This window comes from Canis aureus, chromosome 8 (assembly GCF_053574225.1).
Source record: "Canis aureus isolate CA01 chromosome 8, VMU_Caureus_v.1.0, whole genome shotgun sequence".
NCBI classification, from domain to species: Eukaryota; Metazoa; Chordata; class Mammalia; order Carnivora; family Canidae; genus Canis; species Canis aureus.
Window position 1 is genome coordinate 75,871,543 of NC_135618.1, and position 26,476 is coordinate 75,898,018.

The 26,476-nt window shown below is 43.1% G+C and overlaps 1 protein-coding gene across 3 annotated transcripts in view; it reads left to right on the top strand.

Moving 5' to 3' along the window:
* Window positions 1-26,476, top strand: part of GALNT17 (polypeptide N-acetylgalactosaminyltransferase 17) — a 431,006-nt gene that overhangs the window by 391,679 nt on the left and 12,851 nt on the right. For all 3 annotated transcript variants that reach the window (XM_077908312.1, XM_077908313.1, XM_077908315.1), the window contains 3 exons: window positions 2,756-2,941; window positions 5,296-5,433; window positions 12,031-12,126. In XM_077908312.1, coding sequence (XP_077764438.1) covers window positions 2,756-2,941; window positions 5,296-5,433; window positions 12,031-12,126 — 420 coding nt within the window. The remainder of the gene's footprint in view (window positions 1-2,755; window positions 2,942-5,295; window positions 5,434-12,030; window positions 12,127-26,476) is intronic.

A 26,476-nucleotide genomic window follows, 5' to 3' on the forward strand; every position in this document is an offset into this window, starting at 1 on the left:
CTTGAGATCTGACCTGGCCCCTCAATTTTCTCAGCCCACTCACAGCAAGGAAGGGCATTTGACATCCCTTGTGAGCCTCATCGCACCCCCAGGGGCAATCTGGGACAATTTGGACAATCCTGACCGTGGTCTATCCAGACCTTGATCTGGACAGCTTACAGAAGACTGGCAGCAAGTCAGCTTGCCTGTGGGTTCCCTTCCCACCTGGCATTTCCATTCTTGTAACTGGGTTTCTGTTTTCTGCTGAGGCCCTTCATACACCTGCATTGCACTTGTGATCCCTGCTCAGGAACTGGTCTTCATAGAATTCTGCTGTGGCTTGCATCACTCTCCTTAGCTCTTCAAACTGGAATGTATCCCTCCCCATCTCTCTGTTGAATTATTTATTTATTTATCTACCCATTTATTTTTATCACAGTTTGTTGAGATAACCACATATCATGACTCACTCATTTAAAGTGTACAGCTCAGGGGATCCCTGGGTGGCGCAGCGGTTTGGCGCCTGCCTTTGGCCCAGGGCGCGATCCCGGAGACCCGGGATCGAGTCCCACATCCGGCTCCTGGTGCACGGAGCCTGCTTTTCCCTCTGCCTGTGTCTCTGCCTCTCTCTCTCTCTGTGTGTGTGACTATCATAAATAAATAAAAATTAAAAAAAAATAATAAAAGTTTTAAAAAATAAATAAATAAAAAGTGTACAGCCCAAAGGTTTTTAGTATATTCAAAGATCATTCAGCAATCACTTCAATCAGTGTTAGAACATTATTATCACTCTAAAAGGAAACCCCATGCCCACTGGCAGCACCTCAACACCGCCTCGCCCCCCGCCCTAGGCAACCATGTAACTTTTGTACATGTTGTGAGGTGATAATCCGAATTCATTCACTGGCATGTTGTCTGGCACAATTTGTTGAAAAGACTATTTCCCCCCATTGAGTTGTCTTGGTACCCTTGTTGAAAGTCAGTCAGTTATAAATGTGAGAGTTTAATGTGTGAGTTCTAGACCCTCAACTCTAGCCTGTTGTCTGTCCTTATACCTGCATCACACTGTCTTGATTATATTGGCTTTGTGGTACATTTTGAAGTCAGAAGTGGAAGTCCTCCAGCTTTGTTCTTTTCAAGGTTTGTGGGTTTTTGTTTTTGTTTTTGTTTTTGTTTTAGTCTTTTATATTTCCACATGAATTTTAGAATCAGATTGTTAATTTCTGCAAAGACGCCATCTGGGGTTCTGATGGGGATTGTGTTGGGTCTTTAAATCAATTTGGGAAATATTGCCATCTTAATAATATTAGGTCCTTGAATCCATGAACTGTCTTTCCATTCATTCCCTGAATCTTGAAACTATTCAATGCTCATACCTGTGCAACTCTATATCTTTGAATATTGCCCACCCTTGGAAATTCAGCCACTGTGTTTTGCCCTGCAAGATCCTTTACCTCTATTCCGCATAGGCCTTTAGCCATATATGCCTCCCTGACTTGGCTTCCTTCCACTGTCAGCAGTGGCCATGCCAACCCATGGTGGTACCTAATAAGTCCCAAATCAAACTACTCTGGACCTCCCATTGTCTACCAGTCTCTTAGCTCCCAGTCTCTTCCTTGAAAGTGAGGATGCATGGCTATGGGGAGAAATTTCCTTCTGTATCATTCCCCCCTATGGTGTAGAAATAGAAACAGAAGATAACACACTTCTGGATTTTGCCACCAAATTCAATCAGTAAAGACCCAGTGGTGGTATGCAAACTTGCAAGAGGGTCCCAGCATCCTGGGGTTGGGGGTGGTCTGGGAGACTAAAGGTAGAGTGGCTTGAAGTATTCCAGGGTGGAACATGCAGCATTGTCTGTGCTGACTGGGTCAGCTCACCAGTGCACTCTCATTATGGACAGGATCCTTGTGGCAGGACAGCAACACAGGTCCCTGAAACCTCTTTGTGTCTTCTCTCCCCACCAGGACCAGCAAGTTTATTTCCACAAATGAGTCCTTCCTGACAGTCAGAAATGCTTTGTTTCTCCTGCCTGGGACTGAGGGAAGTTGGTTAGTTCAGCTTTCCCCCACTGCAAGCAGGGCCTTTTGAGCCTGGATGCCTGCCATGCCCATTCAGAGAATGGCAAGTGTCACTTCCCTGGGCTTTTGCATCCCTCAAAGGCAACTGCCATTGTAGCCTTCCACCTGAATATTCCAGCAATCACAAGTGATGTCTTTACATGATAACACTGGGGCAAATGCTTCCAGGAGGCTGGACATCTGTGCTCTTAGGACTCTGAAATAACACATATTAACAGTGCATAAGTACACCCTTGTACACTTTGTGCTGATGTGAATAAAGATGGTTTGTTTTCCAGTTTGAATTTTCCATCTAGGGCTGCAAGGCTTAGCTTTAGCCAAGTGGGAAAGAAAACCTCCACAGGTGCCAATTGTTCACTACTGAGAACTTAAGAAAACCCATGCATCACCAGGGGGCATCTTAGGTTTAGGGGCCTCTGTTACCCACAGCTCTAGTAAACTAGTAAACTTAGGATATTAAAATATTCTAAACTATTATATCTATTAAAAACACCCCCAAGCCTTTTTTTTGACACATTTTGGTTAGGTTAGGTTAGTCTACAGTGCAGTAACAGACCTGCCCTGAAATACAGTAAAATGTATTTCTCATTCATGCTCATGCTAGGTTTCCTGACCATATTGCCTTTGGGCCTTGGGGAGGGACACTGGCCTCTAGGAGTTTCTCTGTTGGTCTGATACAGTCCTTGTGCCTTCAGGTGTGGCTCTGCGGGGGCAGCATGGAGGTCCTGCCTTGCTCACGAGTGGCCCACATCGAGCGGAAGAAGAAGCCCTACAACAGCAACATTGGCTTCTACACCAAGAGGAATGCTCTCCGGGTTGCCGAGGTCTGGATGGATGATTACAAGTCCCATGTGTACATAGCGTGGAACCTGCCACTGGAGGTAGGGCACAGCAGCCCTTCCCCGTCCCCCTGGACCATTGGTCCCTTTAATCAGTTGATGGTTGCTCCCCAGACAGATACTTACACCTGCAAAATTATAAGAGCATTTAGAGGGGGATTCACAGACCTCCAGGTGCTATAACCCCTCCTTCACATGGGAACTGGTACAATAGAAATCTTGAAATCCATTTACAAAGAGTAGAAGGATCTTGTCATGTTACAATAATCCAGATGCCCTACTGCTGGGCCAGCCTTGTATCCAGGAGACTCTCGACCAAGGTTTTTGGTACGAGCTCCGTCATTTGCTCTGACCGTGTACCCTCCCTTGGACCTCCAGCTGCCCCATGACATATGCCCCTACTGTTTATTATCTGACTCTTCAAATCTCCTTTATACTCTGTCCAGAGTATAACCTAAGAAAACTCCTGTATTACTGAAGCCCCGTAAAAGCATTACATAGTGGCTGTGCACTAGCTTGGTTGGACCCTCTGCTCTGCCACTTACTAGTTCTGCAGTCTTGAACAAATCCATTTATTGCCTCTGTCCCTTATGTTCCTCACCTAAAAATAGCAATAATATCAAGTCCTCCTTCCTAGGATGATCAGGAGAATTAAATCCAAAGTACTTGTATCAGTAGTAAGTATTAAAATACCGAATCTAAGTACTAGCATACTCAGGTTAAGTCCTGAGTGCTAAAATACTCATTATATATACTTAGGTACATAGCACAGTGGGGTGACCAACACCCTGACCCATAGTTGGGTTTATTTCCTCAGTCAGAGTACCTGTAGGTATCTCAGCCGTGCCCTGAGTCTCCTGGAGTTGTTCCCACTGAGAATTGGCAGCCCCTATGTTTCAAGAGGCTGGAGCTCAGAGCAGCAGAAATGCAGTTGAATATGTGCATGAATCATAGATAAAGAGGATAAAAATGAATTTTTATCATGTTGTTATTGAAATAATGTTCTAAAGCATTGATAGTGCCCTTATGGCTGTATGGCACTTTATAGCTCTTGAGCCAGAAGTGATTTTACACACGATTATTTATATAAACATAAGTAGCACTTGCTGAACACTTACTATGTCCATGACCCTTGGTGAGTTCCTTATTTGCAATATCTCATTTAGCCCCCATAACAACCTCATGACATAGGAAATTTCAGCCTCAGTTTCATCATCTGTAAAACTGGGATTGTTAACACTGAGGACAGAGCATAGCAACTATTAAGAGATCAATAAATGCTAGCTTGACATGGACCTGTTCTGATGTCCATTTTACAGATGGGCAAACTGAAGCTCTGGGAGGTTAAACGTGACTAGGTTAAGGTCCTACCCATAACACATGGCAGGGCAGGGATGTGAACTCACACCCGAATTCGACTCGCCCCACAGCTCTGTGGACGTCAGCACAATCGGTACTGATTCCTGCTCGTGGGCGAGGAGTTGTGACCTCCTGGCTGTATTACTCGTTCCTAAGAGTTCAAGGCTGCTGGCTCTGTCCCCGCGCTTTGTCCACACAACCTCCCGTCCCTAATGCCAGTGGTACCCTCCGTGCTTTTGGAAAATTGACCGTTCTCTTTCATTATGCCAACCACGTTAGAACCAGGAGTTAAAATGTCACTGTCCAGCTTTGCCATTGAATTTTAAAGTCTTACATTGAAGAAGATTTTCCTTTAAAATCACCGTTTGGCTGTTGAAAGAAGAAATCTCGATGAAATAGCGTGAACTCTGCCGGGCTGCCCGCCATGGCACAGACAGCATCCGGGGCCTCCCAGCCGCGGCCATCTTGTGGCGGAGTCTGTGGAGTCATATTTCAGCTACTTTATTTTCCCCTGTCAGCACACAGCAGCCCATTACAGGTTCATTTCTGTAAAAGCAGAGTGAATTATTCATTAGAACATCATTACAAGCTTTGCGATGGAAAATTATTTTCACTTCTGTGTATAATGAACTCCACAAAGCGCCAACAAAGGGAGAAATCATACATGTATGGAGAAGAAAGACAGGAGGTGGTTATAGGCATTTATTTCCTTGTCTTAATCAAATAATTCCTCTAATAATTGGCTCTGAGAGTTGCTGAGGATATGCAGGAGAGACAGAGCTGGGAACAGAGGTTGCCAACATCAGTATGTCCCGGGCTCCCTTTCGCACAGTGTTAAGGATGGTTGACTTTGGGGGCTGTGATCTGCTCTGAGGGGATAGTGGTCTAGCTGGGGCTCTGATCAAGTGAGTCCCTATAAACCGGCAAGCATGCAGGACTTGGGGTTTCTCTCTGATAGTTTCTTCAAAGGCTGCTCGTCCTCTCCTCTGGCCAGAGCTCCCCAGTCACTAATGCCCCTTGCTTCCCTCCTCTTTCAGAATCCAGGAATTGACATAGGTGATGTCTCCGAAAGAAGAGCCTTAAGGAAAAGTTTAAAGTGTAAGAATTTCCAGTGGTACCTGGACCACGTTTACCCAGAAATGAGAAGATACAATAACACCATTGCATACGGGGAGGTAATTAAGACTATACATGCTCTCAGCTTGGATAGCTTTACAGTAGGCCGGGCGACTGCTTTGATGGGGAAAAATAGAGAACAGAGTCATTCATTTACTCACTCATTCATTCATTCATTCATTCATTCATTCAAGAGTGGTTTTTGGAGGTATAGGACCTGACTGCAAGACTGTCACCAACTGGTGGGGGGCAATGTAATAAATGTTACAGTGGAAGCGTGGACCAGAGTCTCTGGTGGCCTGTTTTCCTAGGGATGTGGCGTGCATGGTCAGTTCTGTTTGGGACATTTTGATTTTGAGGTCCCTGGGACCTGTAAGTGAGACCTTGAACAGGAAGTTGGCTAGAAAGACAGGCAATGACTGGAGCTGTCCATCACTTAGTGCTGGGGGCCAGAGCCACTTGCCACCAACAAAAGGGGAGATGCTCTTAAATTGTCTATGATGAGATGACACATTGCCTCTCTAAACATTAGAACACATTAACTTTTCTCTTATTGCAAATATTATTGTATTATATCATATTACAAATAAATATGCATTTTAGAAAATTTTGAAAGTAATAATAATAGCAGTCAATACTTAGGATGTGCCGGGCACCATTCTAAGTGCTTTCCATGTATGAAATCATTCTACTCTCTCTTTATGAGGTAGAAGTATTATTTCCATTTTGTTGATAAAGAAGTTAAAACTTAGATGAATTAAATAAATTACCTAAGGTCTCAACCTATAAGCTATGAAGCCAGCCTTGAATGTAGGCATTCCAATTTCATAGATAATACGTACATTTTGATATATGGTCTTCACTCTCTGTGTAGGTGTATTATAAATAATACAAATATAAATAAATATATTTTAATATACACACATATATGTTCTTTTTATAAACACTTCTGTATCTATGTATTACTAAAGCCATGGTATCCACAGGTGTAATAATTTGAAATAATGTTATATGAAGAGTATTTTCCTATGTCATTTCTGCAGCATTAATAATAACTATATGATGTCGTTTCCGCAGCATTATAATAACTATTACGATACCTTTGTGTATGATGTATTTTGCTTGAAAATATAGACATTTATGCTGTTTCCATTTTTAAAATATCGCAAGCACCACTGCTGAGAACATGCTTGTATATAAGCCTTGTTGCTTCCTTGAGTTGTATGTTTGGACGAGGAATCTATGGCACAGAGTCAGGTTAGGGCACAGGCAGCCAGATGCGCCAGATCCAGTGGAGATACCCCACTAGTTCCAGCATTTGGACTTCACCGACTGTTTGCAGCTGCTCTGTGACAACCAGCCGGAAGCTAAGAAGGCTCTCTTTGACTTAGAGTGTTTCTTTTTTCTATAAATGTATATTTTCCTACTTTATGCCTGATGCCTTTTATAGGAAGTAAATCAGCTCCAGGTTAAACCATCAGGGTGTGGGTGAGGTGTCCATCCTGAGCTGGAATCTGGGATGGGAAGCATGTGTCTTGCGGGGGCAGTCTATATAACGATTAGGGGCCTATTAAGACTGAATCCATGGCACAGGGCTGTAGGGAAGATTTAGGACAGTAGCTGGCACCCGGCTGTAACTGCTAACAGGTCCAAACTGCCTTATCTTTTCTTCTTCCAAACAAAAGCATGGTTTTGGGGTTTTTTGATTATCAAAGTAAGATCAAACAAAAGGAGTCCTCAAGAAACAACAAGCAGTGAATGGATTATTCGTAAGACAATTGGGTGAATTGCCTAGCTCTTTGGAAAAGAAAACAGTTTAGATTCTTACATATCCTGAAGTGTATTTCGGATGAACTATAGCGTTAAATGCAAGAAAAGAAACTGTAACAGAACCATACGGAAATGCATGTGCATCTGATCTCTGAAAGGGCCAGAGCTTTCTAAGAATGAAAACCCTGAAAGAAAATGCAAAGGAAATGGATAATGGACCTGAGCTTATAAATATTAAAATAACCTATATATCAACTGAATAGAGAAACAGTATGCCAAAGTAGAAGTATATATACCATAAATAGTATAGATTAATGGATACTATAATTAATATATAATGAGCTCTGTGAATGGTTTTAAATTTTAATAATTAATTTAAATAAGAAAATAAAACATCCCCAAAGAAAAATCAAGTAGAAGAGAAAAATACAAATGATTGGAAAACACATGAAAAATTTTCATGGATTTCATCATACATTTTAAAATACATTGAGGTAGCTTCTTTGCTTCTATCAAATAAACAAAAATTCGTTTTTGGAACGTATTTTGGACCTCTGCCAGCAAGATCTTGGTTATATGAAAAGCCGCAAATCCTCTGGTGAGAGTGTAAATTGAAACAAGCTTTGTAAAAAGCAATTTGAACCACATGTATTAAAAGGCTTAATGATAGTCACACTTTCATCTCCACTCTTATCCGAAGCAAATAATTTGAAATGAGGACAAAGATTTGAGAGTAATTATTCATCTCAGTGACTTTTTTTTGGACCAAAAATGTTGAATCTAATTTGAAATTTAGTTAAATATACCATTTTACTGGTTTGAAATATCTTGCAGCCATTTTAAAAGGTGTATACAAAAATTTAAGGACATGAAAAAAATGTTGATATAATTCTTCAGAAGAAAGGGTCAAGGGGACACCAGGGGCGTTCAGTCAGTTGAGCGTCTGACTCTTGATTTCCACTCAGGTCGTCATCTCAGGGTTGTGAGATCGAGTCCTGCTTTGGGCTCCACACTAGGCATGGAATCTGCCTGAGATTCTCACTCGCCCTCTCCCTCTGCCCCCTCCCTGCCTGCTTGAGCACATGGATTCTCTCTCTCTCTCTCTCTCTCTCTCTCTCTCTCCTGTCTTAAAAAAAAAAGTCAGAATTATAAAATTGAGTTGGCTGCTATTTTAGATTGAATTCAAGTGGGAAAATAGCAATGGGGAAATGGTGATGATGACTGTAGTTACCTCCAAATAGTGAGACAGGCAGTCTTTGTAGGGGTACATTGTCATGTTTTCCCATTTTTTGCTGATGTTTATGTGATAATATTATGATTAGGAGAAAAACAGTATTAAAAAACAAAGAGTAGGGGATCCCTGGGTGGCTCAGCGGTTTAGCACCTGCCTTCAACCCAGGGCGTGATCCTGGAGTCCCGGGATTGAGTCCCACATCGGGCTCCCTGCATGGAGCCTGCCTCTCTCTCTGCCTGTGTCTCTGCTTCTCTCTCTCTTTCTCTCTCTCTCTCTCTGTGTCTCTCATGAATAAATAAATAAAATATTTTAAAAACAAACAAAAAACCAAATAATAAAAATGGGGAAATTCCAGAAGATGACAAGGGCACAGTTCCACAGGCTGTACACTGCACAGCTCTGGGGCCTGCCATTCACATGAAGCACAGTGTAAATAATGTCTCTGGAGCTGAACAGTGGTGTGGTCATGGAGTCAACATGGAGATTGCAGTCTGATTTTTGGAGAAGGGGAGACTTTTGTTTTTGCAAATCTCTCTATTTCGTTTAAGTAATAAATTCAATGCATACACTCTATAGAAAATACAAAGGTAAAACAAAACTTATTCCAGATACCAATTCCCAGATATGATATTGTTTATAATGTTGCTATGAACATGGGGGTGCATGTAACCCTTAGAATCTGTATTTTTGTATCTTTGGGTAAATACCTAATGGTGCAATTGTTGGGTCATAGGGTGGCTCTATTTTTAACTTTTTGAGGAAACTCCATACTGTTTTTCACAGTGGCTATACCAGTTTGCATTCCCATCAACAGTGTAGAAGTGTTTCCTTTTCTTCACATCCTTGCTAACACTTGTTGGTTCTTTTGTTATTAATTTTAGCCATTCTGATGGGTGCAAGGTGATGTTTCATTGCGGTTTTGATGAAGAGTGGTGAATTTCCTGATGAAGAGTGAGAAGTGAAGTTGCTCATCTTCTCATGTTCCTATTAGCATTTGGGTGTCTTCTTTAGAAAAATGTCTATTAGTGTTTTCTACCCATTTCTTAACTGGATTATCTGGCTTTCATTTTCCTTGATTTTTAAATGTTTATTTACCTCTATTAGCCAGTATGTCTTAAAATAATTTTTAAAGAAAGACCTGTGGATACTTTATGTACTGACTCTTCCATGTTTGAGATAATTGCTTTCCTACCTGTAAAAGCAACTGCACAAAAACATTCACCACCAAGGCTTCTGCTGAAACTTCTGTGATTGGCTCCTGTTGTCCTCGTGGCCTGAAGTGCCTCTGCCTCTAGTTTGGTTTTACTCATCTTTTTTTCTTTTACCGTTATTAATATGGAAGACAATACACATACGATATGCATTAAGCATACAGGTGTAACATAATAATATAAAACAAAAACCTAAGTAGCTACTACCTGGGTAAAAACTACAACATTTCCAGCGATACTCCCACTGAGTATCGCTGGCTCACGAGTGCCTCATCTTCATACCTGAACCCTCAGATGGAGTGAGAATGTTCTCCTTGCTGCCTGCCAAAACTCAGTATTGCACTATCTCTTCCTTTGCCTATCTCTCCAGACTATGGATTGTTTTTGGGCAAAGATGGTTTTGTTTATCTTTACATTCACTAAACTTAGCACAGTCCCAGGCACGTAGCAGGCCCTTCATAAATAGTTATTAAGTTCCTGAATAATAGATTTATTTGCATAAACATTAAAAACAAAATTTAAATGCCTAACATTCTGAAATCATTATATGGAACAAATATGCCATAAAAAATATCCTTAATATATAAAGAGCTCTTATAAATCTACAATAAAACCACTTGAGATCCCAATGGAGAGATAAACAGATAATTCTCAAAAAGGGAAATAATTGCTAAACATGAAACATTCCAATTTACTATTAATTGTAAATTCATAAAAGCAAGATGTCTTTCTTCATCTCTCAACACAATATTTTTTATTACCTGTAATTTTTATCTTATACTTTTTTTGAAAGCTTCATTAGACTTCATTAGGCACATTTTATCATGTTGCTCTTGTGGAGACATAAAAAGTACATTGATAGAGGTATTTCTAAGATTTAATTGTTTTCAACATTTTAACTCTTCTGAATTATTTTTTGACCAAGAAGTTGTCTAGGTTTTTCCATGTAATTTATCCTTTGCATAATTGAGAGCATTGACAATGAGCGGTTACTCAAAGTATCTAAGATAGAACTAAAATATAGTGTGGGGCTCCTAAGGTGGTTTTGCAGTTCTTTGGAGATCACTTGCTTGGGACAGTTTGTGCAACACGTCTGATTCATTGCTTCTACTCTTCTGTACAAATTTTTGGTAACTTGGGTTTAAAACAATACCCCACTCTAACTCTGTTAGAGTTTTTCTTCTGAGCAGTGTTCTTTTGCTTTCTTCTCCAGCTTTACTGAGAGATAACTGACATATAACATTCTGTAAACTTAAGGTATCTAACGTGTTAGTTTGATACACTTCCATACTGCAAAATGATCATTGCTATAGAGTTAGCTAATACCTCCATTACATCCTAAAATTACCATACCATTTTTTTTCTGCTAAGAACATTTAAGATAATCTCTCCACTTAGCAATTTTCATGTACTTAATATTGGCTATAATCACCATGCTGCATGTTAGATTCCCCAGAATCTAGCTTTGGGAGTTTGTACACTTTGACTAACAAAATATTTTTGAATGGTGAAATTCAAGACTCTTAAGTATTTACAGATCTTGTGGATCAGAATAGAAATTAGGTCAAAGCTTCCAGAAAGGCATCAGACAGCATATTTTAAGGACAATAAGGGATCCATACCTTTTGCTCCTGTTATCTGAGTTCTCAGATCATGTTCATAAGAAAACCTGTAATAAGAAAACCTGTAATGAAAACAAAGCTTTATGTGCAAAGTTTCTCACTACTGTCAAAATTGAACAAAACTGGGTAGCCCAGGTGGCTCAGAAGTTTAGCACCACCTTCAGCCTAGGGCCTGATCCTGGAGACTGGGGATTGAGTCCCACCTCAGGCTCCCTGCATGGGCCTGCTTCTCCCTCTGCCTCTCTCTCCCTCTGTCTCTGTGTCTCTCATGAATAAATAAATAAAATCTTAAAAAAAAAATTGAACAAAACTAAATTGTCTCAAAATTGGGAAAAATTAACTGATTGTTAGAAAGGATTGTGAACAAGTGTCACTTTCTTCTACATTTGTCAAGATATCTCAATAAGATGGTATTATTTTTGTAGTCTTTAAAAAAAAACAGCATAAAAACTCTGCTCCGTTTTCTGAACCCAGACACAGTCTGGTCACACAAAAGTAAAAGGTCCGCTTTGGATAACCAGTGGGTGACTAGTATTCCTAAGTCCCAACGTTCCCTGATCTCCTCTTTTGTACTGGGGATGGAGGAGCTGTGTGTAAGCAAGGGTGAGAGGTGCCCCAGACAGAGGGCTGGTGCCCATGCAATGACTTGGTTTTTCTTGCTAAAATGATAACCTCACAGATTTGGGCCTTGGTCCTTACTTGGGGAGGGGTCATGTGGCCTTTACCTTGAGAAGTTGGAGCCAAGGCCTGGGCAACAAGGGCTGGGCAGAAATTCTGCCGCATGAGCTCTGACAGGTGATGTTTTGCTTATTCCTGCAGCTTCGAAACAACAAGGCAAAAGACGTCTGCTTGGACCAGGGGCCGCTGGAGAACCACACAGCAATACTGTACCCGTGCCATGGCTGGGGACCCCAGGTAGGAGCCCATTTCTGACCAGAAGGGAGTCAAATCACCAGGTCCCCCAAGGATTTGTTGTCCCCTATCTGTAGTTATTATGTGTTCTGAAATTTTAAGGAGAAGGTGAGGGGCTTTCCAGTTGTTCCACATGGCACTTAGGGAAATATTCATGAGTGTTTGCCTCAGCATAGATGTTAAGAGGAGCAATGGGCACATTTCACACTGAAGAGAGAAAGTGAATAAATTGTGGAGTCATTTGCAAATAGGCGACTATATACTACATGTACTTACGTTGTAATTAGAACCAAATATGCCTGCCTACAACTTCAGAGAAATAGCAGATTTCCTCATGAGAACATGCTTGATTTGTTCATCCTGAAAGGCCACCAGCAGGTGGGTGGTAAGTATGACCAGGTCTGTAAGCGTTGATACAAGAGCCAACTGCTGACTCTGAAGGAGGAGTATGATTGCTGTAACATTTCAGAGAACACACGTGTTCTCCGGTATCTCAGAAAAGCACACAAGATAATTCAAAAAGGGAAAATGACCAACCAACAAAGTTTTAAAAATACAGCCCAGTAAATGAATTTTCTTTGGCAATTTCATGCTAACCCAAGGTTTGTGTACGTGTGTGTGCACTCGTAAAGAGCTTAGCAGAAATTCTCTCAGATTGGGAGAAAATATATCCAAAAAATGTCATTAGACTTGACATTCATAAAAAATTGAAAACATTTTTTTATGTCAACTAATAGTAATAAAAGACTGGTGACAGATGGGGAAGATATTTGTAATTCAATCCCAGAGGAGCACCAGACAGGTGATAGCAGACTCACCAGTTCTTTCTCTGGGTCTCAGTCTGTTCGTCTGTAATAGGAAGACATTGGACAAAATGCCCTGTAAGCTCCCTTGGTCTTGCTAATTTCTGTGAACACACACATCCAGCTGCAAATTCACACTCACCGGTCATGCATATACACTCACACATGCCCTCCTAAGAGGAGAACTGTATTCTTTCTACTATCACAGCAGATGATTCTGAGAGTGACTCTCAGCCTCCCTCAGTGTATGACAGGTCTTCTGAAGATAGATAATGGGAAGGATCAAATCCTGAGTCCTTTGGTCCCTGCAGCCCTTCTGGGAGGTAGACAGGCAGCATAGGGAAACTGAGGCACAGAGCAGCAAATGCCTGTGAGCAAAGGAGATTAGAATCCAGGCCCTCCAGCGTGACCAAAGTGCTTTAAATTCAAGCCCAACCCATGCACCTCAAGATGATTTACTGAGCCCTACCACCCACAGTTGGCTAAAAGTGCCCGTGGAGAGCAAGAGAAAGACTGGGAAGCCTAGACCTGGTTCACTTCCTGATGGGCCTCCACGGGGAAGTGGGGCATTGACCCTAAAGGCAATAGGGATTAACGAATCCAGGGAGTCTCTATTCATGGATTCATTCACTCAGTGAGTTATTTCTTGATCACTTACTGCAGATGCCAGACACAAGTGTATGTGGCAGTGGATAAAATATAGCCCCTGTTCTCAGATGGTTTGCACTTGAGGGAAAAGACAAGGAAAGAGGCAGGGAAAGCTACAGCATAGTGAGTGTGGAAAGAGCGGGGTGGCCCAGGGGGCCGGGACACAGAAGGGGGGTGGGGAGGGAAGGAGGGAAGAGGAAGCCAAAGGGGATGGAGAGGTAGATAGGGCATGCTTCTGGGCCCCACCCCCAGAGCTTTTGAGTCAGGGGGCCTGGTGGGAGCTGAGATGTTGCATTTCCAGCAAGTTCCCAGACAATGCAGTGATGCTACCCTGAGAAGTTTGGGACTTGCCTCAGGGTCAGTAGAATACCACCAGGGATGGGATGATATGCTCGAATTGGGCTTAAACTCCTGGAGGAGTTCAAAGAGGGGTGGATGCGATGGAAACACCCGGCCTTGTGCCCCTGCTGACTCTCCAGCTTTTCTATCACAGAGTCTGGGGGTGACAAGGACCCTGGAAGCCCCGGTGACCTGGGAAATGGAGGTGGGGAGCCGTGGCTTACGGGGGGTGGTCAAGGCAGACATTTAGAAGTCTGCATCTTGGGATAGGCCAGATGACAAGCTGGCAATCCAGCCCAACTGGTGTGGGGGGAGCTGGCTGGGAGGGGACGTGGGGACAGGGAAGTATCGTGCCAGGAGGGCAGCAGGAGCCTGGATACTACACCTTGGAGACGTCCGCTTCAGAGCCATATTCCCGTATGTGACTGTTGTTCGGGGAGATGTGAGGAGAGGCTGTTAGAAGAACACTCACTCCCAGGTTTCTCCATCCAGTCTTCCGAATAGGTTACATTTGGACTAAGTGCCTCCTAACTGTGGGGTGATAGGCTCTCTCGCATTTGGATATCTGCATAATCAGAAACTGGCCTGTGAAGCCCACCTCTGGGAATGGGAAAAGGAGTAAATGTGGTCTAATAAACGTCTCCTGGATATATGAGGGCTTCCCCCATATGGCTCAAGCAGTGGCTTTGTACCTAGGTGAGTCCAGGGAAGGCTTTCTAAGCCACCCGGGAAGTTCTTAGCTGAACCCAAGGATATTGAGGTGCTTCCATCTGCCTTCTGTGGCCCTGTGACCACCTCCCCCAGGGCCCTCTGCCTCCCCCAGGGCCCTCTCCTTCTGCCCTGGCCACTCAGAACAAATCTAATGCCCTTGTGATGCTCCCAGCTCTAGAACAGACCCCTGTGAACTTGACCTTCCTCACCCTTCTGTCCAGAGCCTCCTTTCCTCTTGTGTCTCCTGCCTCAGAGTCCCACCATTCACCTGCTAGACAGGTCCGGCAGGAACGCCCAGGTGGCCCATCTCCCGGGCTGCAGATGGCCACCGGTTAGCTCCCTGCCCACTCCGGAGCCAGCCAGCAAGCTCCCCTCTCCTCGGTGGCTTACACAGCATAATACCGGTGCCTCTGGTGGGAAATGGCTGGAATTGATCGTGCACCGGTTCCACCCGCAGCAGAGCTTTTCCAAATGAACGCTCCTGCCATTTAGTTGCTTACGAACTGGCAAACCGAAGTAAGCTGCTCATCGCTGCCCGCACATCTCGGATGAATACCTATGAGTGGTCCATGGTTGCTTCCCATCAGCTGGTTTTTGGAAGTAAGTCTAGTGTTGTTTGACCACATGTTCTGGATTAAGAAGACACCCTTCGTACTGCTCTCCTGCTGCCAGGCCGCCCCCAACCCTGGCTCACCCAGCTTTCCTCCCCCTCCTTCCAGAGCCGCTCCCTCCGCACTGCGAGTGGGGTCCCCGCTGATCATGTGCCTTGGCATCTTTTAAAACCACCTCGCAAAGCGCTGTGGGCAGACAGCTTCTGAATCAAAGCTCCTGGAACAGGGCAACTCCCAGAAGAAGGAATTGGTGTTCCGCGGACATTGTTAGCTTAATTAATGGACTCTGGGTTGTAATTTATTATCAAACAGCAATTAAACAGAGATAAAATAAGCACCAAGGAGGGTAATTTCCAATCTTGCAACATGTGTTTGTCAACAAAGTGGACGAGGTTCCGACTCGGAGAGCCTGCTGGCTCACAAGTGTCTATCCGCGAGCTGGCGACCAGGCTTGCTCGTCTCGTTACTAATCTGGGTTAGACGAGTACCTTTTTCTTTTTTGAGCCTCAGTTTTATTTAAAAATAGGAAGTCAAAGATGCAACAACAGCCTTTGATGCCAGCTTGAACCCATGTAGAACGGGGGTGTGGTCTCAGGAGAGCCTCGGCTCCCCCACCTGCTCCAAGCCACTGACCCAGGCCCAGGTCAGGTGGGCCTCCGAGCTGGAGCAGCCACGGTGGCTCTGCAACGATGATCAAACATGAGATTGGCCTTGTCTTCCAGCCCCTTCCTGCTGTCTCTCCCTGTCCACCTGGTCAACCCATCAACCTTCCCCAGCCACTGCTGCTGATTGCCTTTGAGGGCAAAGGTCAAGATAAGAGCAAGGGTGGGCGGTGCTGCCCCCAGGGGTTCAAGGGTGAATGCAGTATCCTCCTCACCCCCAACAACTCTCTTGGCTCTGTGGCTGAGCTATTGCTAAGGTCCCAACAGTGTGCAGCAGGCCTCAGACTGTGAGCACTGAGCACTGTGGGCCAGAGCCATGCGGGGTTAAAACAGGGAACAAAAATAAACCCCTTTCTGTTTTTAGTAACATGTCTAATCCTATCAAGTGGGTAGTGGCCCTCCCCTAATACTGTTAATGAGAAAACTGAGATTCAGATAGGGCCACGACACCTTTGAACTGAAAGTCCTCTGATTCTTGGTGGTGAATTCTCAGCTGTGACATTGATGCATTCTGGGGAGCGGGTTGGGTCTTCTTCCTTTGGGCCCCGACAGGTCTGCTGGCCACAGCAAGGCACAGTGGGAGGATTTGAAGCAAGCATGGAGACAATGCCAGGCAAGAGGTAACAGCAAAGGCGTGGAGGTCGTGGGGGTGGCAGTGTATGGTATATTGAAGGGACAGTGACACAGTGGGCTAAGGCAAGTGGTGCAGGGTTGAGAGCTCTGGATGCCAGGATGAGGGGCCAGGACTCCCCAACCAGCACCTTAGGTGCGGTCCACAGGACCGTGAGCCACCAGTAATGTGTGACAAATGCTGATTGACCCCTGAGTCAACCAACCCCAGACCTACCGAAGATGGGGTCTGGGGATCTACCTGTTGTCATCTCCCAAGTATTTTCCTTTTTCAATCAGTACCATCTGTTGAGCATCTCTTATGGACAAGGCTATATGTTAGACTTACAGGTAGTGATCAGATTCTGTGTCTGCCCCAGGCTATGCTTCCTGTCCCAACCTAATTCCTTTTTTTTTTTTGCTTAAGATTTTACTTTTTTGAGAGCAAGAGGGAACACCAGCGGGAAAGAAGGGGGAGGGAGAAGCAGACTCTCCACTGAGCAAGGAGCGTAACATGGGGCTCAATCCTAGGACCCCGGGATCATGACCTGAGCTGAAGACAGAGGCTTATTAACCAACTGAGCCACCTATGCACCCCTAGTCTAATTCTTTTTTAAATTTATGATATTATTTCAGCTTTTACATAATAGGGGTTTTTTTTTTCATTTTTAAGGAGAATTCATTCTTGTTAATATAGTTTTGCAAGTTTCATCAAACACATACCATCAAGTCCCCCCACCACAATCAAGATGTTGAGAGGTTCTGCTGTCCTCCAAAATTCCCTTGAGCCCCTTCATAGTTAATCCCTCCCTCTGCCCCAAAATTTGAGGCCCAACTTAATTGGGCGTGGTTGTGGAGCCTCGTAGTCAGCAGCACTCCTGACGTAGGTTGGTCCTGAGCCAAGGACCCTGGCTTCTCAGCAGCCCGAGCCGGGGACTGGCCTTGGCGGTCCTGGGGAACTGAAGGAGCGCTGTGGGAAACAGCCCCCAGCTGTGGTGGGACATTCCTGGAGGTGCATGTCATGGACAGGAGTGTCAGGCTCTGTCCCGAGGACCTTTGTGTTTCACTGGGCCCCAGGGAGATAACAGAGGTCTCTCTTCTGTTGGTCCTTGTCAAGACATTTTATTCTTCCTCTACCTTCTCTTTGGAGAAGCTCACATCCCTTACCCTCAGTTAATTCATCAACAGCATGACAGATGAGAATTCTTTTATCCTGTAATTAAATTTAATCTGATCTTGGACTTATTCTTTGATGGCTTCATCTTTTAAGTGATACATCATCCAAATACCTTGTCACGATGATGCATTGTGCCAATAAGGCGCTGGTGCCCCACTGGAGTGACAGGGCTCCCATAGCTATTAGCATGTGGAAGGCACTCAGAAAACGCAGAAGTTAATGGCATCCAGCCGCCTCTTGGCTTCCACACAAAGTCATGGAACTGTAGGGGCTCAAGGGATGGCGCCATTGAGAGCACGTTGGAGTTAACACCCAAGGAAAGATTGCTTTACCCCAAAAAACAGGCCTGTGATTCTGGGGACCGGCCTTCTGCCTTTGGTAAGAAGCAGATCTAGGAATCCTTTTCAATTCCTAGAGAGCAGCATGAGGTCAAAGCAGGGGAGCTTTAGACCTTGTGGATGAATAGGTTGGAGGAGGGAGGGCAGGTCCTTTCTATGTTAGGGAAACCTACAGAGACACAAGAGAAGACGAGAGGTGGGAGAGAAAGCGCTGGTGCTGTTGTACCCCTCTGCGACCCGGCGGAGGCTCTGTACTGCTCATTTCCATCTCCTTTCTCCTATGCAGGGTGTTTTTTTTAAACCCTCCCCCTGCATTCCAGTGCAACGCTTATAAATTCATTTTGCCTCCTTGCAGATAGCAGGAATATTAAGCACCTTTTTTTGTTTCTCTGACTCATCTTCTCTCAAAACATTCAGAATGCTTCTGATTTAATTATTTCCAGGTTGTGAGTTCCCGCCTCTTGGGTCCTCCTCCCCACAGCTTTTGTGAGCATCCCTGGTGCTCACCTTCTCTGCAGACCTCCGTGGAGAGCATGGAGAGCACGGTTACTGCTTTTCCACTTCTCGAGACTTTCCTGAGGCTTCAGGGGCCCCGAGCCTCTTGCTCTGCCATCTGCTTTGCTTCCCTGTTTTATTTCCAATCCCTAGTTCATTCTTTCTAATTATCTCTAACAAGTAGGTCTCATGGTCCACATGCAGGGAATAGGAATGCCCAATTTCCTAAATGGCATTCAGGAGTAAAAAGCACATGTATTTGATCATGCTTAAGGAGGACTCCAGGTTAAGGAGGAATTACTGTATTATTGCTCTCTTACCAGGAGGAGTTGCTGAACTATTTTTTCCCGAAAATCAGAATCATAGTCATAAACTGTTTTCCAGTAGAGAGTCTTAGAAACTTTATGTCTCCTTAGAAACAAGTTTGGTGGATTTTCTTTTTCTCTAGACATGAGAAGTGGTCCAGGCAGATTTTGTGTCAATGTTAGGTTTGAAATAAGGAACTCAGACTGAATAGTGGGATGGTGGCCACATTATCAAAGGAACCTTTCTACCTTACCCAGAGCTTTTAAATTCAAAGAAAGTCACTGCTAGCTAATCTTTCTCTTTTCTACTAAAGATGCAACAGCATTGTAGATGAGTTTGAGAAAAAAATTAAATCATCCATAATCCTGCCACCCTAAAACAACCATTATCATTTCTGAGGCATGCTTCCAGCCTTTATTTTTTTCAAATAAGTATTTTGATTTCTTAGGATGTTTTCAAATCACTGAATTAATAACATCGCTGCTTCTGAAGGACAAGACAGGGACAGTGAAACCTGTTGGTGAAAAGGTATTTAGTGCCTTAGCACTACCAGGTACAGCAGAGCAAGAGAAAAACATTAGAATCACCTCATCCCCTGACCATTTAGCTCAGAGCATTTCAGTGTTTCTTTGGCACAGCTGTGTCTGTAGAGGAGTTGTTTGCAAAGGCTTTGCTTGTTTAAAATGGAGAGGGTCTGAGAACATGGCCATTCAGAATTCAGGGCAGATCAAAGCAGGGGCCCTAAAATGTTTAGGGCTATTGGAGTTCAGGCCTGGGCCTCAGAGGGTTGGGTTCCCATCTGAGAAGGCCAGAGGAAGACTGAACGTAGCAGAACGTCCTAGACCGTTCTCATTGTACCACCTGCCTGGCCTAGAAGGTAGGGTTGTGTAAAGTGCCAGGTTTAAGACAACCTGCTGGAATTCCACTCACATGAGGACCACCAAGGGTGCCATGTATTCCCCGAGATTGGTTCCAGAAAAGTGTGAAGGACTTCTTCAGATTGCTCTGTGATGGGGTGTTTTCATCACCAGCCCCCTTCCTGAGAGTTCTGCACTGCATGGCCTCCTAGAATTTTCCTGCAGCTACAGGGGCTGAGTGTCCAGGGTGGGGCCTGCATTCAAGGAACTCCTATCAATCATGTTGACTGCTTGATGCTGTTCGCAAAAGACTAGGTTCATCCATGAAATGCCTGCGGGGCCTGAATCTATGACCCCTTTATGGAAATTTAAATGCCAACCAGCCAAATGTTGAAGGTGAATTATAAGAAGCCTTGCAGGAAGGCCATGTGCACAAAGACATGGGTTCTCCTCAGTCTGGGTTCCATATTCCCTACTTAAATGGTTGGTTTGGCCATGAACATGACAGGAGATATCAACCTAGGAGGATGTGTGGTCAGCTAAAGGCTCATCCTAGCATTCCAGATACTTATGGCTTTCTCTGTTGGGGATGAGGTTCCTAATATACTGCTAAAGTGGACCATGAGCTAACCAGAGCTATGTATGGCTAAAGGAAGGTCTCTGGTCCCTGCATCTTAGTGAGACTGGAAATCAGGAAATGACATGCCACATACATCCTGCACCAGAATTAATTCTTCCATGCTGATGTTCAGAGGGACCTTCCTGTGTGTGGCTGACTCATAAATGCGACACAACTCAGCTCCCCTGCTCACTAGCTGTGACCTTGGGCAAAACAATGAAGCTCCTTGTACTTTACTTTCCTTCTCTGTGATGTAAATAGAATGATAGTATGTACCTCATAGAGATACTGTGCCAGTTAAATAAGCTCATCAATGCAAAGTCCTTAAACAAAGTCCGTGGCACATGTCCTATAGAAATGATGCCTGTGGTGCTGACTGTGGGACCTTGGGAAAGCTTTAGTTTTCCAAGAAAGATTCAATTAGGTTCTACTTCTACGAGATTCTACTTCTTGAGGCTATAAAAAAAAGCCAGTAATGAATAGCAGTGAAAACTTGAATACCTCTAGGCATTTGAGCATCTCAAGCCCTCAGAGAACTTGCAAGGGATTTCCAGTCTTTATTGGACAAGTAATATCCAAGGTTCCTTCCAGTTCTCTGGTTCTGGAACACATGAACTTTCCATCATTTAGCTTGTCTTCCAGCCTGGTTCAGTTCTTTAAGGAAATGTTACCTGGAAAACAAGTTACTTGAAAATATAGGTGAGACATGGAGGCTCCTACCATCTAGGAATTCATAGTTAGTTAAGATTAGTTATTGTATAAGATAGGCTGGTGATTGGTTGAGTCCAACCACTGATTTTTTTTTAACTCATCAAATAAATTTCTTTAGACTTCATCTTAATGATGAATATTATGCATCTCGTGACCAAATTTTTCTAATTTATTTAATCTTCAGACCAAGCCAATACACTAAATATAGCTATGATTTTCCTGATGGACAGATCACCGTATTTTAGGATATATATATAATCTACTGAAGTCTTATGCTACTGTTTCATTCTTATATGCCTTTGTTAATTGCCTCCTTTATAAAACATCAAAATATCTGAATCATAGACATCTTCTCCCTGGAATTCCACAATATTTTGTCAAAAAAATGTCATTGTTTCTGAGAAGCCTTCTATCATTCCCATTTTAAAGACGAGGAAATGAAGTCTCCAAGCCTAAGGAGTTTGGAACACAGAACAGGAGGTGGTGAGTGACCAAATGTGAGGCCAGATCAATAGGCAGGAGGCAGATAATGTACAGCCTTATAAGACTATTAAGGAGCTTGGACTTTACACCAGCCCCCACAGGGAGCCCCTGAAATATTGAAAGCCTTTCAAAATATAAAGTTGGGGTACATACAGTCTGATTTACATTTAGGAAGGAATCACTTGGGATTGCAGTTTGGGGAATAGATTAGATGGGTCTTAAGCTAAGAGGCAAAAACTTCAGTTATGACACTAGTATGATTATCCTGTCAAAAGTCAGTCACCCAAACTTGAGTAGTGACAATGAGGGATACTAAGAAGTAGACAAATTTTGAATATGATTAGGGATAAAATTAAACCCATACACCCATACTTTTTTGTTGTTGTTTTTACCATGTTATGTTTGTTTATTTATTTATTTATTTATTGAAGTTTGATTTGCCAACATAGTGTAACACCCAGTGCTTATCCCGTCAAGTGAGTCAAAGGCAAACACTCAACTTCTGAGCCACCCAGGGCTAATTTGTCCCAAATTAGACCCATACTTGACACTACACACGAGCTTAAATTCCAAATGAATTAAGAATCTATCTGTGAAAGATGAAACTATGCACATACCAGAAAAATATTGGGTGAATTCTACTTTAATTCTGATCTAGGAGAGGGCTTTCTAACTCAAAATCAATTATAGATTGATGTATTTGACTACATTAAAATTTTTTAAAACTTACATGGCAATATAATACCATAAGCATGTCAAAGACTACTGACAAACACAGAGAAAATATTTGTAACATATCCTACAAAGGATGATTTTCCTGCTATTTAAAAGATTCTTAAGGGCACCTAGTGGCTCAGTGGTTGAACGTCTGCCTTCGACTCAGGGTGTGATCTCAGGGTCCTGGGATTGAGTCCCATATCGGGGTCCCAACAGGGAGCCTGCTTCTCTCTCTGCCTATGTCTCTCCCTCTCTCTCTGCATCTCTCATGAATAAATAAAAATCTTTAAAAAAAAGATTCTCAAAAATTGAGGGAAAAAGGACTAAAAATCTGATAGAAAAATAGGAAAGAAACACAAGCAAACAAGTTGCCAAAAAAGGTATAAATGGCTCCTAAATAAATTTCAAAACTGTTCAAACTCATTCGTAATTGGGGAAATTCAAAGCAGAATAACACTGAGAAGCCATTCCTCATCCATCATATTTGCAAAAATTAAAATATTTGACAATATACTCTGTTGTCAAGGTTCTGAAGAAATAGCCAATCTCATAGATTGTTGGTAGAAATGCAAATTAATATCATTTTTTGTAGGGGAGTTTGGCAATACTTAACAAAGCTTACAATATGCTTACTTTTTGACCCGGTGATCCACCTCCAAAAATCTACTCCGATTTCCAGCAATCTGAAAATTGTATGCATTACAGCATTATTTGCAATTGCAAAATATTAGAACCTGCTTTAATGCCTCTTCCTAAGAGAGTGGCTAAATGAACTGAGCTATATCCATGCGGTGGAGTAGCATTCAGCTATACAAAATAACATGGTCAATCAATGTACTGGTACAGAGTGATTTCACATATTGCTAGGTGAAAAAGGCAAAGTACAAAAGAAGATGCATAGTCTGCTAACCTTTATTTAACACAAATGGTCATTCAATAATAAATACTTGGATCTGCTCATCTGTACAAGCAATTCAAGAAGGATAAATCAGAAACTAATGAGATTGGTTCCTACTAGAGGTAGGTGAGAATGGGATGGATGGAATGTGGAAATAAGGGCAGATAAAAGGAATAAAAGGGGAGTGACACTTGTCTCTCAGTGCACCTTTATGTCAAGCTTGGACTCTTGGAATGGTGGTGTTTCAAATGTCTGAGAAAGAATAATAAATTCAACTAGAATGTGGGAAAGACGACCCACAATCGTATGCAAACAGTAAAAAAAAAAAAATATTAACCTAACTAAACAAATATAACAACACTGATTGATGGAGGAAGAACAGCACCAATCTTAGTAACTTTGGAACACTTTGGACAATTTTGAACTGGATTCTAGAAGAAAAGAACCATTGCCAGTAATGCATTCTAGTAAGTAAGCTTGTTTTCCACAGAAGTCTGGATTAACAATTCTGAAATTACTGTGTGTATATACTAGGATTGAGCAAGTAGTACATAAAGTATGGATTTTGGGAACCAGGCCTCTTACTGTTGGAGAGTGGCTGTAAATAAGGAGAGGCATGGCTGGAATGAGTGGAAGTTGGATTGCAATGTGAGGGATCAGGATGATTTTATTTCATAGATTTATATAAAAATATATAAATATACATACATATAACATATGTAAATAAAGATGTAGAAATAAATTTTTAGAAAATGTAGAAAGGAAAACAAATGTGTGTATGAGTCGGCATGTACGTACATATATTTCCTAGCTCTGAGACAGCCTAGAAGCAATAAAACCCAGTAGCACTGAACACATCTGGCACCCAGATTTTGGATGATCCCAGCAATGGAGTAGGAAAAATAGGGATTAAACCTGGGAAACCTTGCAGTGTCAGAATAAAAAGAAGTTCTTTTAAAAAGAGGTGTCTTCTCAATAGAACACGGAAGCCACCCTGAAGGAGTTTCTAATGTCCAAAACTGGAACTATTTGAGCAATAAAATAAATAGCGATACTATTGGATTGTCACTCACATAATTTTTTTCAATTCCGTGAGCCCATACTGACATAAATAAATAATGGAGAGAGAAGGACAGCTATTCCCTCAGTAGAAGTCCACTTGGTAAATGTAGAAGGCATGTGGGAAATGAAAATCACTGCTAGGCAGCTGCTGAAGTCCAGAACTAGCAATGGATGCTAAAATTAGTTGATGAAAATATGATGAAAAGTAATATATTTTCCTGGTTTTCAAGTATCTCCCTTTTTAAAGTGAAGACAGTAATTTGACGGTTGAGAAGCCCAAAGACACCATCTTAACCAAATGTTCAAGGTTAACATCACCAGTAATGAGACATCATGTACCCCTGATCTGATGCCCAAAAAAGACCACAGCATCACTTCTGTGGTTTTTCTTGCTAAGAATGTACAACTATAACTTTAATCTTAATCATGAGAACACACCAGACAAACCTAAGTTGAGGGATGGTCTACAAAATACTTCCCCGGTACTCTCCAAAAGTGCCAAGGTCATTAAAAACAATGAAAGACTAAGGAGCTGTCCCAGATAGAAGATTAAGGAGACAGGACAATGGAATGCAGTATGGGGGCAGCCCAGGTGGCTCAGTGGTTTAGCAGCACCTTCAGCCCAGGGCGTGACCCTGGAGACCCAAGATCGAGTCCTGCATCAAACTCCCTGCATGGAGCCTGCTTCTCCTTCTGCCTGTATCTCTGCCTCTCTCTGTCTCTCTGTGTCTCTCATGAATAAATAAAATTTAAAAAAAAGAGAGAGAATGCAGTATGGGATCCTGGAGGAGAAAATATAGTTGGAAAACCCACAAAATCTGTCGGGTTGCTAGATTAGTATCAATGTTAATTCCTTAGATTTGGTAATTATACTATGATGATATATGATACTAACTTTAGGATAAGCTAGGTGCCACGTATACAGGAACTCGCTCATTTGTATTTGCAACTTTTTATAAATCTAAAATGACTGACATAAAAAGGTTTTTTTTTTTTCAGTGTTTTAAGAGGGCTAGTTGGCTGGAATTATTGTTGGAGAGGTCAAGGGAAGGGATGAGGGAGGTGGAAATGATACTCAAGTCTCTGGCTAAACCAAGGATAGATGGTGATGCCATTGCTGAGACTGGAGACACAGGTTTTGGGGGAGGATGATAGGAGTTCAGTTTGGGGCATTGCGAGCTGGGGGTGAGGGATGGGCCTTGGGACCCCCCACGGTGATGTCCTCCAGACAGCTGAGCATTCCAAACAAGTGCTGAGGACTGAGTGGCAGAGGCAGATGGAGCTCTGGGGTGTGTGCCAAGGGAGAGACCAGGGACAGACCCCAGTGTGACACCCAGAGGTCCAGCAAGCTAGCCTACACTGCAGGTTAGATACAATAACAAACGTAGGCAAAAGGATTCTCTATGGGGCACGGAGAGGAAGCCAGATGGGAGTGGATGCAGGGGAGAAAGGGAGGTGAGGACATGCAGACCTGGTCAAGAGAACTCTCCGGATTGAGGGAAGGTGAGACCAGGTCAGGAGGCACCGAGGGGTCTGAGCTGGAAGTACACTTAGGGCAGAATGAAAGGGAATGAAGACTAAACAGAAAGGAGCTACTTACATTTCTAAAATACTAGTGGAAATTCTAAAAATCACTGAGGATTAATGCTCAGGAAGTAGACTTCCTACCGTCTTCATTTGAGCATGACTGTACCAACACCAAATTTTCCCCCGGTCAAATTATGGTATATAGGAGCAGAAACTTAGACGTTGTTTTTTTTTTTCTGCGGGAAATCTGTGAATCCATCACAAACAGAAATCGACTGACCTGCCAGCCAGGGTTTACCCTCCTGAGAATCATAATCCCTAGCACAGCTTGCAATGCTGAAGGCCCTAAATTCTTTTTTTTTTTTTTAAGATTTTTATTTATTTATTCATGAGAGACACAGAGAGGCAGAGACACAGGCAGAGGGAGAAGCAGGCTCCATGCAGGGAGCCCGACGTGGGACTCGATCCCAGGTCTCCAGGATCAGGCCCTGCGCTGAAGGCAGCACAAAACCGCTGAGCTACCCAGGCTTCCCTGAAGGCCCTGAATTCTAGGGAAGAGAGTTCTTCCAGGGAATCTCAGGGAAATGCTGTCTCTGATTGAGGAGGCTGTAGCACAGGGGGCAATCTACGAATGTTTAATGTCGAAAGGAGAGTGCACAAATGGAGTACTAGCCCCTGACAGGGAAGGCACTGGATGCTTTGAGCAGACCCACGTTGTGGCCAGGGGCTGAGTCCAGGGTGGACACAGTCTGGCACAAACTTCAGGATATGCTTGTGTGC